Consider the following 13,826-nt stretch of genomic DNA (forward strand, 5'->3'; position numbering starts at 1 on the left):
ATGTTATGTATATACAGTGGAAATAAAAAGTCTGCACACCCCTGTTAAAATGTCAGGTTTTGGTGATGTAAAAAAATGAGACAAAGATTAATAATTTCAGAACTTTTTCCACCTTTAGGGCTCATTCAGACGGCCGTATGCTGTCCGCAAAAATACTGAATGCTATCCGTTTTTTTGCGGATCCGCAAAAAAACGGATCTGCAAAAAAACGGATAGCATTCAGTATTTTTGCGGACCCATAAACTTCAATGGGGCCATGTCCTGATTTTCACGGACAATTATAGGACATGTTTCATTTTTTTTGCGGATTCGCAAAAAAACGGATAGCATTCAGTATTTTTGCGGACAGCATACGGCCGTCTGAATGAGCCCTTAATGTGACCTATAAACTGTACAACTCAATGGAAAAACAAACTGAAATCTTTTAGGTGGAGGGAAGAAAAAATATAAAAATAAAATAATATGGTTGCATAAGTGTGCACACCCTTAAACTAATACTTTGTTGAAGCACCTTTTGATTTTATTACAGCACTCAGCCTTTTTGGGTATGAGTCTATCAGCATGGCACATTTTCACTTGGCAAGATTTGCCCACTCTTCTTTGCAAAAACACTCCAAATCTGTCAGATTGCGAGGGCATCTCCTGTGCACAGCCCTCTTCAGATCACCCCACAGATTTTCAATCGGATTCAGGTCTGGGCCATTCCAAAACTTTCATCTTCTTCTGGTGAAGCCATTCCTTTGTTTTGTTTTTTTGAATCAGATCCTTTTTATTAAAGGTTTTACTTACAGCCAATTATTCAGATTAACCACACATTATATGACAATAGGATATCAATACAGTAAAATCAATCATACTTTATCCAAATCAGCACGTCAATAACACTGCATCAAATAAACCTTTATTAAATATCCCAGTCCCCCAACTCCCTTCCCAGCTCCCCCTCTCCATGTGGTCATCTCCCTCAACATGGACAAAAAAGCTCCAATTCTCTTACATCTTAAAGGGAATCAACTCGGTAAAAGAGGAGAGAATATTTAAAAGAAGAAAAACTACCACAAGAGGACACAGTTTTAAATTAGAGGGGCAAAGGTTTAAAAGTAATATCAGGAAGTATTACTTTACTGAGAGAGTAGTGGATGCATGGAATAGCCTTCCTGCTGAAGTGGTAGCTGCAAATACAGTGAAGGAGTTTAAGCATGCATGGGATAGGCATAAGGCCATCCTTCATATAAGATAGGGCCAGGGACTATTCATAGTATTCAGTATATTGGGCAGACTAGATGGGCCAAATGGTTCTTATCTGCCGACACATTCTATGTTTCTATGTTTATGTTTCTATATAAAAATCTCAGTAAACCCCCTTTAACCTCCTGATATAACTGTAAATAAAAAACAAAAAAAGGCACATGGGCACCAGAGGTAGTGGAGATAAGATTTACACACAGCCATCTCTATTAAAGATTGATAATTAACTAAACTTCAACAATCCATAATAAATACCTTTTAATAACTATATTTAAAGGGAACCTGTCATCAACTTTATGCTGCCCATACTAACGGCAGCATAAAGTAGAGACAGGTGAGTTGATTTTGGCGGTCTGTCATTTATAAGTTAAAAGTAAGTGGTTGCCGAGAACCAACATCACAATCATTGCAGACTGAGCCTGGAAAAGAGTCAAATCTACCTGAGAAGAGTCCTGGTTATTCATGACTTCCTGCTGAGGACGGACAGTCTTCTACCTAGTTTTCTCCCTTTCTCTCTAGGAGAGAACTGCCAATCATCAGCAGGTGGCGAGAGAGCAGGAGATTATAATAACCAGGACTCTTCTCAGGTAGATTTGACTCTTTTCAAGGCCTGGGCTGCAATGGTTATAAAGCGGGTTCTTAGCAACCACTTACTTTTAGCTCATGAGTGACACACCGCTGACATCAGCATTTCTGTCACTAATTTATGCTGCCCTTTATGCTCAGTGAGGTCAGCATAAAGTTCCCTTTAACTAACTATACTTATAGTCCAGCAGACAGTACACTCACAACGTGAGGGACTCACTCCTCTTTTAAATAAAGAGGCCATGACAGCACAGAAACATAAAAGACCAAAATGAGCCACTTAAAATAAGCAAAAAGAGTGGGAAGTCCTTAGGGTAGGAGATCAACAACTGCGAGCCCCAGGAGCTGTCCTTATATAGCAAAGCAGGTGGGTCACATGGATTTCACCAGCCCAATGACCCACCTGTAACTGGGTTCAGGCAAAATCTTCTCTACCCGGATTGGACGAACCATGGCCCAATCAGCTGACTATTGCTAGCTGGGTCTAGTCTGCCTGGAGTCAAAGGAAATTTAGGCGGGAAAACTTCCCGCCAAAACTCTGAGGAAAGATCCACAACAGTGCTCATAATCTCATGTGGATCCTTCACTAGGGTCCTGGATCCCCCCAATTAAATGGACCCTCTCTTATAAATGGATGGGCGCAGTACACTTAATTTTTTAGTGTAATAGGACTTGAAATGCTTGTGTGCATAAAGCCTTACTTGTGTTTGTTGTATGTATCATGAACAGGTTTGAGATGGCTGGATCAAGATAAAGTTCTGAGAGAAATGTGAAAAATTTGAGAGATATTAGAGATAGGATAGGGCGGTACCCTAAGGTACCTATACAAATTAAATCAATTGTGGCAGGAGAGGGTGGCCATCTAATGTGTATGGGGTGTCCTGACTCTCCCCTGATGGCAGGGGGTGAAGGCATGTTTGATTTCAGCATGTCCATTTCTATGTTCTCACAGGCTAAGACAAGCATACATGTGTATGGGGACAACTATCTAAGGTATAGGGCCACCTAAAGTTTCTGTCCATGATGGTCCATGTTCTTTGTGACAGATCTGGCAGAGCATTGTGTCTTCGGTCGCTCATTTCTCCAGAGTCCAGCAAGCACTCATCGGAACGAAGGACACCACGATGCAAGCCTGAATGACCCTACTATACATCAGTGGGGTCCATTAGGCATGGTCGGTGCCAGAAATGTGCAGTTAGTAAATTTGGGACAAATAATCCCCGCACTGGGAATGTCAAAACCGTACAAAAAGTCTCCATTGAATTTCACGGTTTACCAAAGCGGTCTGGTATCCACCTGGTTTCGCGCCGCTTTAGATGTCAACCATCACCGATGCATAATGAAGGCCACCATCTTCCAGGCTGAAGCAGCATTTAGTACTCAGGCTAGCGTCTTGCACGGAGCAGCGCTGTCACTTAGGAGGAGCACTCATAAAATGAATTAGCAGGACGAGTTTTCCCCTCTTTAGTGTGACATTCTTTCCACGGGGGGTGTGACAGCTGCTCTTTTCTGTAGGAAGGTGACAGCTGCAGCAATGGAAAAACATATTAATTTATGGCACAGACAATTTGTCATTGCGGCTTTGTCAATAAGCAGTCATTCAGGCTCCTAATTGGTATTTTACGCCCGGCGCGGTGGCAGCATAGAGGAATGGCATTCCTATGTCACAGCTCACACAATGATTAATGCGCCCTCTTGTCCCTGGTGGTGGGGGGCACTTGTGACTTGCAAGAAATTGCAGGTTGTATTACTCGGAGAGAGTGTCATCAGTGTTGCTATATAGAGTGCCATGCCGGGTCTACCTCCTGGAAAGAGCCGGTGCAGGCGGCAAGCACAGTCATCTGGTTATACAGGAGGGTTCATTCACCGAATGGAAGAATTGCCAAGATATTTCCATGAATGTCCTCACTGTTCATAATGGAATAGACCCTGGGCTGGATTATGGTTGGCGAGGGCCCCTATCCTACCTCCAGTACCCTATTGCAGCTGCATAGAGGTCATGCATGCACAGTGAGGTCTACAGGAGTTATGGAGACAGGATGAGAGGATGGATAGTGGAGGCCCCATGGCCCTAGAGAGACCTAGACAAGTCTGTGCAGTCGGTAGGGACAGTGTATCATACAGCATATATAACTTCTTATGACCATGTGTAGCTAATAGGAAAAGATCCAGGATTGACATAGTAGTAGCTGGGGCCTCCTCGCAGCTTTCCAAGAACAGAGCTGTACATTGCATAGTGGCTCTGCTTGGTATCGCAGCTCAGTCCCATTCACTTGAATGACACTTAGCTGTGCCTAGGTCATGTGACCGATGATCGCGAAGTCACATGGCTTAGGAAGAGGTCGTAGCAATCACCAGAGTGCCTCGGCCTCTTCAAGCAGCTGATTGGCAGGGGTACTAGCAGTTGGACCCCGGTCTATCTGATATCCTGAGGATAGATCGGCTGGGTTCACACCTGAGCGTTTTACAGCGCGTTCCTACGCGCTGTAAAATGCTCAACAGGCAAAAACCAATGATTCCCTATGGGCATGGTTCTCACCTGAGCGTTTTACAGCGCGTACGAACGCGCTGTAAAACGCTCTGCGCCCCAAGAAGTACAGGAGCTTCTTTGGGGCGTATTGTCGCACGTCACACACGTTTCATTGTACTCCTCTGTGTTCAATAGCAAGAACACGCTCCAAAATACAAGAACGCCCCATAATACACCCGATTAAAAACGCCTGTAAACAGCGCTTATCGAATACGCTCAGGTGTGAACCCAGCCTAAAGTATCTAAATATCAGAAAACCCCTTTCAAAGAGCATGTAAGCAGGACAAGCAGAAGGAAAAACAACTGAAGGATCAGACTACACAAGGTTTCTTTGTAGTCTGTAACCATGGGGACACATAGGTCTGTATACACAAAGCAGTAGGATATTGTCAATGAAGAGTCTTTTTAAAATAGTTTGCCTTATTTTAGATCCAGTCGAGCAGTAATAAAAAGATGGTTGCAAAAGTATTCAAACCCTTGAATTGTAATTCTGTTTTCTTCTCCGTGTCTGGGTATTTGGATTGTTTCATATTCTGTTGGGTCTCGTGTTTGATGGATAAATGAACATGTAATCTAACAGTTTTTTCTTTATTGACTTCCTCTCTTTCAGACCAAGTTTGAGTCTCTGTTCAGAGCGTACGATAAAGACGCCACCTTTCAGTACTTTAAGAGCTTCAAGAGAGTGAGGATCAACTTCAGTAACCCGTTGTCAGCAGCAGAGGCCAGAATCCAGCTTCACAAGACAGAGTTCCTGGGGAAGGAGATCAAGTTGTACTTCGCACAGGTCTGTGTAAGCCGCCATTAAAATGTACGTCTGTTGTGAAGTGTGAGCACAGCCCTTGGGCCACTATAAATCCCAGCATGCTACCCCGGTCAGTCAAAGCCCGTTAAGCCCATATGTGACTGTGTAGTGTGTATGGTTAGGCACTACTTTGTATATAGTGCCACCAGTCCCCGTGAATGTGATGTGTCCATACTTTAATGCAGTCCACGTCAATAGTCCTTGTGTTGTTCTTTTGTAGACCTTGCACATAGGAAGTTCTCACCTGGCACCCCCAAAGCCCGAGAAGCAATTCCTTATCTCCCCTCCCTCTTCCCCTCCTGTGGGCTGGAAACAGGCAGAAGACGCCACCCCGGTTATCAACTACGATCTCCTGTATGCCATCTCGAAACTCGGGCCAGGTAGGAGCTGCTGCATATACGTATATATATGACGTGCACACTTGAGGTTTATTGATATCACCACTCAGCTGTAGGAGCTGTGATGCTAGTAGTATGTCATGTGACTGCTGAGGCCACTAATTGACTGCAGCAGTTATATGCCAGCTGCTTGCAAGCAGAGAGTGTGGGATCGGCCCTGGATTGGCAGTGGACTGAAGAGGGTTTTTTAATGTTGTTTTAGAGAATTTTTTGTGAGAAACCGTATAGTTAAAACTCCCTCCAGTCCAGTGCAGCGGCTCCCGAACCGGAAGTGACTGGGACCCGTTCCTGGTCACGAGACTGCTGCAGCCAATCAATGGCCTCAGCGGTTATGCGTACAAAATGTGGTGTTCTTACACACGTAACCACTGAGGCCAGTAAGTAACTGCAGTGGTCTTGTAACCAAGAATGGGTCGCCGTCACTACTGACCTGGGAGCTGCAACACTGGAACGGAGGGCATTTTAAAAGATGAGCTAGTTTTTATTATTTTCTAACAAATGTCGCAGGTCCATGTGCTTGTGGTGGGGTCGGCAATGACAGAATCGCATATTTCGGGGATTTAAAGCCCAAACAACTATTTTTTTTCCATCCAACCCAAGAATAATGGCATTCAAATTCATTAGTTACTTTTCAACATCCACATTTATGTGACATAAAAATAACCTTGCCCATCTGGACACTAACTATACATCAGGTTACCTCACCTAGGTACTTCAGATCCAACACAGGAGGATCAGACTTTGCACAACCACCACAGGTCATGCAGCTTCCTGGCATTGACACAGAATGAGGCTCTCAGACTTTTCTTTATACCCACAGTAATGAGCCCAGCAGCTACACCTAGGTTCATCTGAGGCTAATTGAAAATGTTGTACTGTAGTGGGAGGGAATGGCAGGTCCCTCTACCAACCTACCCACCTTTCCAGAAAAATCCAGGCTCATAACAAACCTTAAAATAAAGTGCCTCAGCAAACTATATTTGATAAAATAATCCAGGTTTCCTGGATTTTGTTTAACTCACCCATCCAAGCAATCTTTGTGAGATATACCGGTACACTCCCCCAGAACTTTACCAGCCACCATGTTACACACACTACTGCCACAGCCTGCAACCCCTTTAACTGATGGCTATAGCTCTGATACAACTGTAATGCTCCACTTGTCTTGACTTGTCCTATAGATAAGAGTAGCAGTAAGATGCTGGTGCAGATCCAGCTAAGGCAATGGCATTACACTTTGGTCATTATTTATTTTCCTGTGCAGCAAGTGTGAGCTACTGACAGAGAAGTTTTTCTCGGAGCTGTCCAGAAATAGCTGCTGATTATAGAACATGTGCGGGGGCCAAGTTTCCATTCTTTCCAGACAAAATCATTCAGTTATTTTTCTGTGTAGCACATTTTTCCTACATTAGGCTAAAGGGGAAAAAATATCCCAGCATAGAGCTCAAAAACAAAACCTCATCCTCTAAGTAATGTGGGAAAATTGGCGCAGGTCATCCCGGAGAAATCTCTGCTATATATGACTGGCGGAACCAGCTTTCGAGACTGACGCTCTTTTCATTGTGTCACGTCATGATAGGGTCTTCAACTATTTCTTGTGGCCTCCTACATTTGCTGAGTGACAACCGATTCAGGTAGACTTCACAGTGCCCAGCTTTTCACAGACCCTGAATGGCCAATAAATTTGCCTATTTCCTAAAGAGTTACTTTAAAGGGGTGGTCCGGTTTAATAAACTCATGTCCAAAACGTTAGTGGAGATCGGTTACAAAGAGCTTCTCTTGCTCTGGAGAACATGTCCTGTCCTGGATGGCACAGAAAGCATTGATTGGAATGAGAAACTGTGTAATACCTAGCTTCTCCTGTGGTAGTGCTGTGGGGAAATGTGACCCTTGTTGCCAGGTTCCCTCACAGATTACAGCTGATCACTGGAGATACCTGCAGGTGGACACTTTGTGATCAGCTTTTTGTCAACAGACCTTTCTAGCGAGTAGGCATTTCCAAAGCGGAGAACTTCTTTAGCTATCTTGCTCCCTCTCTTCTGCTCCTTGTGTGATGTTTTTTACTGTAGATCATCCATCAACTAGGAGAAACCAGATGAATAGTATACTACTTACTTTCCACATAGAGGAGCCATGCAAGGCTTGGAGTTATAGAAGCTTACAGGGTCGCTGAATTTTGGTAAAACTTTAGATATGTCATAGAGACATAAAAAGTTTTCACCAGTGTGCTGAGACCTCCAAGATGGCTAGAACAAGGAGAAAGATATCGTGCTCTTTCTCCTCGGTGCAGGAGACAGGCTCAAGAGAAGTTGAGTCCGTCCTCTGCATTAAGGGAAAGAGAGTGCACTATACAAGCCCTTCTCTCTCCTTGTTCTAGAGACCGGCAGGGGTTTCAGCACTCGGACCCCCACTGATCAAAACTTTTGGGATATGTCTCAGTGACCCTTTAATTATCATCAGAAACCAGTGCTATGATGGTTCATGTTTGTCACAAACTTGTGGAAAGACCTGAAGTATGACCATAATGTCTGAATATACCCTTAAAGGGGTTTCAAAATTATCCCCTATCCACACGACAGGGAATAACTAGCTGACCGGTGGGGGTCTGACTTCAGGGACCCTCAACAGTCCCAAGAACGGGAACCCTATGTTCCTGTTGGGGTGGCAGCACTCAGCTATGGCAGTCCCATACAGAATGAATGGAGAGGCAAGACGCATGCTCCGCCATCCGCTCCATCACGATTGTGGGGGTCCCAGCAGTCGGACCCCTAGGGACTAATTGGTTACCTCCTATCCTGTGGATAGGGAATAACTTTCATAGTTGGCACAACCCCCTTAAAGGGATTTCCCGGCTTAAGAATATTGATGGCCTGTCCATCAATAGACCATTAGAGGGGAACCAGCCTTTAAGTCTTTTTGTACGTGATCTGTCTAAAGATGAATAATTGACGAGCATTGACCATTGCCCTTCCCTCTTTACAGGGGAGCAGTATGAACTACACGCCGCCACAGACACCACCCCCAGCGTAGTCGTCCATGTCTGCGAGAGCGATCCAGAGAACGAACTGGAGGTGGAAGAAGACGAGGATGGCATGAGCAAACCCAAACCAAAAATCATTCAGACGAAAAGGCCAGACTACATGCCCATCCACCTGAGCTGAAGAGGAGGACAGACGCAGTTTGAGGACAGACGTCCGTTTCACTCCATGAAATTTTTGTAAACCTGAGAACGACAGAACTCAGCGTGAAGCACAGAGGCGGCAGAAGCCGAATTTATACAGAACTTGGCTTTTCCGAACTGGTGTCTTTTTTTTTTTTTCTTTTTGGCTTGTTTTTGTAATCGGCCGGGCAGCGCCCTCGCGTTTTGTATAGTCCATTGGGGCTTATAAAACAATCAAGGGGGAGAGCAAATGCTGTTTTTTTCTTTTTTTTTTTTAGGCCTCTTTTTATTTTTCTTGCCTTTTCGATGATCTAGGTTAATGGAATAGTGAGGGCTGGATGCTTGATGGCCTGTCGCGTGCAGAGACGCGGGCGGCTTCACAGTTAACCTACCTTTGTATATATTTGTTGGTATGCGCACATCTGTTCATTGCGAGCAGGGTGGAAGAAGGCAGTTTTTTTCCATTTTTAATTATTATTCTGCATGTGAACTCAATGCCGACATATTTTCTATCATAGATTTTAGTTTAGATTTTTTTTTCCCTCCCCGATTGCCGGTGGACCATGTGACATCCCTCGTGGAAAAAACTGAATGAATCGTTGGTGATATTATTTTACAACTCTGTTGTATGGAACACAAGATGGAAAGTTTAAACAAAAAAACTAAAAACTTTGGACTTTCCACCCTACCGGTTGATCGTATGGCAATGTCAATGACTTTAGTCTCGTAGCTTTTTTTTTTTTTTTTTCAATGTATACGCTGTCCGTGTGATCCTGGAAAAGATCATGAGATAAAGTATGCAATACCTGCTACCTGTGTGCTGCTTTCCCCACTGTGACTGACCGTATAGGTTTGGAAATTCAAAATGGCGTCCGTCGCCTCTAGTCAACTGACCGTCGACCACAGTTTACAGTAATTAAAGGGGTTTTCCGCCATATTGTGCCGCGTCAGTGATCTTGAGCTTGCTTAGGTACAGAATTTTGGCATCTCCCATTGACTTTAATGGAAAATTACTTCTTCCAGGAACGGCGCCAGACCCATTCTCCCGCTAGGCCGGAGTCCCAGGAGTCAGTCTTGCGCTTTTACGGTGTATACCGTCAAAAACCCCTTTAAAAAAGATGTATAAAAATATCCTAAAACTTACTATGTTGACCATAGCGACCAATCAAAACGCAGATTTCATATTTCACGGCTCTAACCCCATATTCTGTCCTTTGAGAGAGACTGCATAGTTGCCAACAGCCCCGCATTTTCAAGGACTGTCCCTAACTTTCACAGGTGGTTCCAAATTCGGGCTGTCCCGAGCCGAAAATGGGCAGGGCTTACGTAAGCTCCACCGATACGTGTGTTTGGGGGTGTTCCCAAGGGTGGGGCTTACAGGTCCCGAATTTACCAGCTGCAGTTTTGGTAACAGACGGATATATGATAGATGACTATCTACTAGCATCTAAAAAGTCAGGAAATGTTATCCCCGCCCTGGGAACGCTGGATGCACCTGGATAAGGGGTATCCTTGTCGGACCCTATAATTTACGGTGGTCACAGCTGGACGTTTATCGGTGTCTTTTAGTCCCCATTGAGACCCTTCCTAAACTTGGTGAGTGACCTCATCACTAGATGGCGAGACTACAAATGGATGCCTCTGCTTTATGCCCCTAAAATTACTCTCATCAACTACCCCCACCACCACCTTTTGATTTCTGGTTCGAGACTATCTCCCAAAAAGCTATACTGTTTGTACTTATATTTCACCCAGCCATTATAATTGACTTTGTGGCACCACCCATTTACAAGAAAATACAATTTTCTTTGCAATTCCATGCCCTGCCAGAGGGTGGCGCTGGTAATAGCGCCGATCTGTATACATATGTAAATAAGTAGAGAAGACTTAAAGGCTATGTACACCTTTTGGGGGCGATTTTATTTTTATTATTGAATTGTACTCATTTTGAACTAAAAATAATTTTGTTCAATTGGTCTTTATGGAAAATTTGGAGCCCTTTTCTCTGCACAGCCTTGAGATTCTCTAGTAGCCTGCTGTCTGGTTTCACTTTGTTCCATCCGGCAGCTCAGCTGATGGCTCCTTATCTCGCACCTCTAACCTTATACATTACTTATTATATCTCATTTCTTATCTTACTGATAAGAATGTGGCTTAAATAAGTGTCTATGACTTTTTAGTAATTTAGTGATGAGGTTTATTAGATGACTGTGCAAAGTAAAAGTACCATTAACACAGCTAAACAGTTAACCATTAGTGAGAGAACTTCTGAATGTTTTTAATAAAGACCAATTGAAAAAATTATTTTTAACCCAAAATGAGCAAAATGCAATCATAAAAAAGGTGTTTATAGCCTTTACATCACGCACAAGATAGATCAACAACACTTTCCCGGTATAAACCCTGTGTATGTATTATGTTTTTGTTTGTTTTTTTGCTTTTACAGTTGATTATACATAGGATTTAGCGGGGCGACGTGTGCCTTTCCTTTTTCTTTGTAGAAATTTGCCCCTTTCTATATCTTTTTAATAGTAGGTGCACTGATTTCTAACAGCCAATCAGATTTTTAGTGTTCATGAATCTCATTTGCATTGAAACGATCCCTTGGTGATGTGTGCTGTAAACCATAGCCACGAGGTGGCGCCGCTTTTCTGTCCTACAGTAGGGAATGACCGGTGGTCCGCTCTTTCTTAAAATCTCTGCAGTGGCCTTCGAATGTGAAGGATCTTATACACCTATGTGCCCCAGATGATTTTTTTTTTTTTTTACATTTTTGTTGGTGACCTGTGTGGATGATGTATACCATTGTATGGGTATATAGTGGTAGAAGTTGGGGCTTTAAGTTCGGGTCATACGGTCAGAGATTTTATCTACCATAGTCCTCTTAGACGTGATGTTCTTCCCCGCCATAACACCCAGATGTAAAGTGAACACAGCCTCATTTGTGTACAATGTGGGACAGTAGTGACATCATGTTTTTTGGTCTACACTTAGAAACTGCAAAAAAATAAAAAAACCTGAACGAGCCGAGCATCTATGCCAGCTAGACACGGTCAGGAAAGTTTCAGCCTCAACATATATGGCTATATTCACACGTTGTGGTGCATTTTAAGAAAACTGTGACATGGCCGCATGGGATCGCAGCCTAAATGTGAATGAGATGGTAGCCTCTATAGTAGATATTGGATGCGTGGTGTTGTCGGGGTATGGTACACTGTCCACATTGGCCTTTTCGGTCAAAGCAATCACAAAATACACCCCCACTACCCACTGTACACTCACCCCTCCACTTGTCCGATGTTCTGATACGTGGCACCATCGATTCAGCATTCGTCGTGTCAGTGTTCACTACAGCGCAGGCATGCTATTCAAGCACGAGGAAGCTCAGGATGAATGGGGATATCAATCCCACCAGTAGTAGAACGTGGTTATGAGATGCTATGTAGATATGACACGTCTGATAAACTGGTCAATCAATAATTCCATTGATTTTTACTGTCTGATTACGAACTGGACGTCTCCATTTTTTGTCCGTTGTGTAAATGTCTCCAGACAATAAACTTCCTTTATATTAGTGCGTTTATATCAACCGTTTTTTTTTCTTTGATTTATTTATTATACTGAATCCGCTGGCACTCTGCACATGATGGATGGGATAAGTGGCATATTCACCATGGAGGCAGATCACTTGACCTGAGGGGCCCCGCGCTAAACACTCCTATAGCTTCCTAACATAACTCCACTGTATTTTCCTGCAGCCGCCACTAGAGGGAGCGTAGAGCATACGGATTTGTATGGCTTCCATTGACTTCAGTGGTAACTGTATATTCCTATGCGCTGCAGGCAGCCACTATTTTACACCGAAGAAAAGCAGCTGATGGGGGAAGTTTATCAATGTATTTATGGCAGATTTCTGAGAAATATGGCGTACAGAATGAGCACCATATTTATAAAGCACATCCATGGAAGTCAGGTAAAGTGGGGCTTTTGCAGCTCGGGTGCGGACCAATTCACTTCAATAGGGCTGCAAAAGATGCGGACAGCACTCTGTGTGCTGTCCGCATCCGTTGCTCCGTTCCGTGGCCCCGCAAAAAAAATATAGCATGTCCTATTCTTGTCCGTTTTCCGCGGTTTGTGGCCTGCAAAAAACGGAACGGTCGTGTGCATGAGGGCTTATAGAAAGGATTTGAAGCTGAGGGCCTCATTTAACCCTTGAGGGGCCACTGTATTGAGCAATACCATCCACCTTGTTTCTTTTTGGAGGAGACATTTCTTGATGTCTTCTCCCCAGTCTCACCCGATCGATCCCTCTAAACGTAATCCCCTTTGGATTGCTATTGTGGGCCTCCCTAAAATGTTTCGCAATGGGCTTCAGTTTTTTCAGTTTATCTTGTTCAGTAATTCCCCCCGCCACTTTACTGTCCCGTATATGTTCCAAAACTCTGATCTTTAGGGCCCTAGTGGTCATCCCTATATAAATGAGGCCACACGGGCATTCTGCATAATAAACAACTGCCTCTGTATTGCAGGAGATATAATACAGTATTTGGAATTCTCTATCTTTCGATGAATTTAAAAAAGTCTCAGATCTAACCATATAACGGCAAGCAGAACACCCACCACATGGGAAAGATACCCATTTGGGGCCTTTGTCACCAGAAAGACCACCATTTCCATGGGCCACATAATGGCTTCTTCTCACAATATCCCTCAGATTTCTGGATCTTTTCCAAGTGATCAGAAGTCTTTTAGAAATCTGTCCTCTCAGGCAGTGGCGTTCCCAGGGTGTTTGGCACCCGGGGCGGGTCATTTCTCTGGCACCCCCCCTCCAATACTTGACCACATCCCTCTTACATCCAGGGACATCTCCTGTCATGTAGACCTTCTCTTTCCTCTTCTCCTCCGTTAGACCGCCATGAGAAATTCTTTCAGCCGCATCTCGTCTCTACAGTTTGTAACACAGACACGTTAGATTTCTAAATTTTTCCATCAACCTCCCCATCCTGGTGTCCCCACAGTGTCATCCTGCCACCCCCAATACTGTGCCTGTTGTGCCCCCCAATGCCCCAGGTACTATACTGCTGAAAAAATAGTGACCCTAAT

General features: G+C 43.9%; 1 protein-coding gene across 2 annotated transcripts in view; it reads left to right on the plus strand.

Annotated features, from left to right (window-relative positions):
• Positions 1-12,312, plus strand: part of RCAN1 (regulator of calcineurin 1) — a 100,721-nt gene extending 88,409 nt beyond the window's left edge. For both annotated transcript variants that reach the window (XM_040423133.1, XM_040423134.1), the window contains exons 2-4: positions 4,974-5,147; positions 5,386-5,545; positions 8,546-12,312. In XM_040423133.1, the coding sequence (XP_040279067.1) occupies positions 4,974-5,147; positions 5,386-5,545; positions 8,546-8,724 (513 nt within the window). In that variant the 3' untranslated portion in view covers positions 8,725-12,312. The remainder of the gene's footprint in view (positions 1-4,973; positions 5,148-5,385; positions 5,546-8,545) is intronic.
• The last annotated feature ends 1,514 nt before the right edge of the window (positions 12,313-13,826 follow it).

This window comes from Bufo bufo, chromosome 3 (assembly GCF_905171765.1).
Source record: "Bufo bufo chromosome 3, aBufBuf1.1, whole genome shotgun sequence".
Lineage (NCBI taxonomy): Eukaryota > Metazoa > Chordata > Amphibia > Anura > Bufonidae > Bufo > Bufo bufo.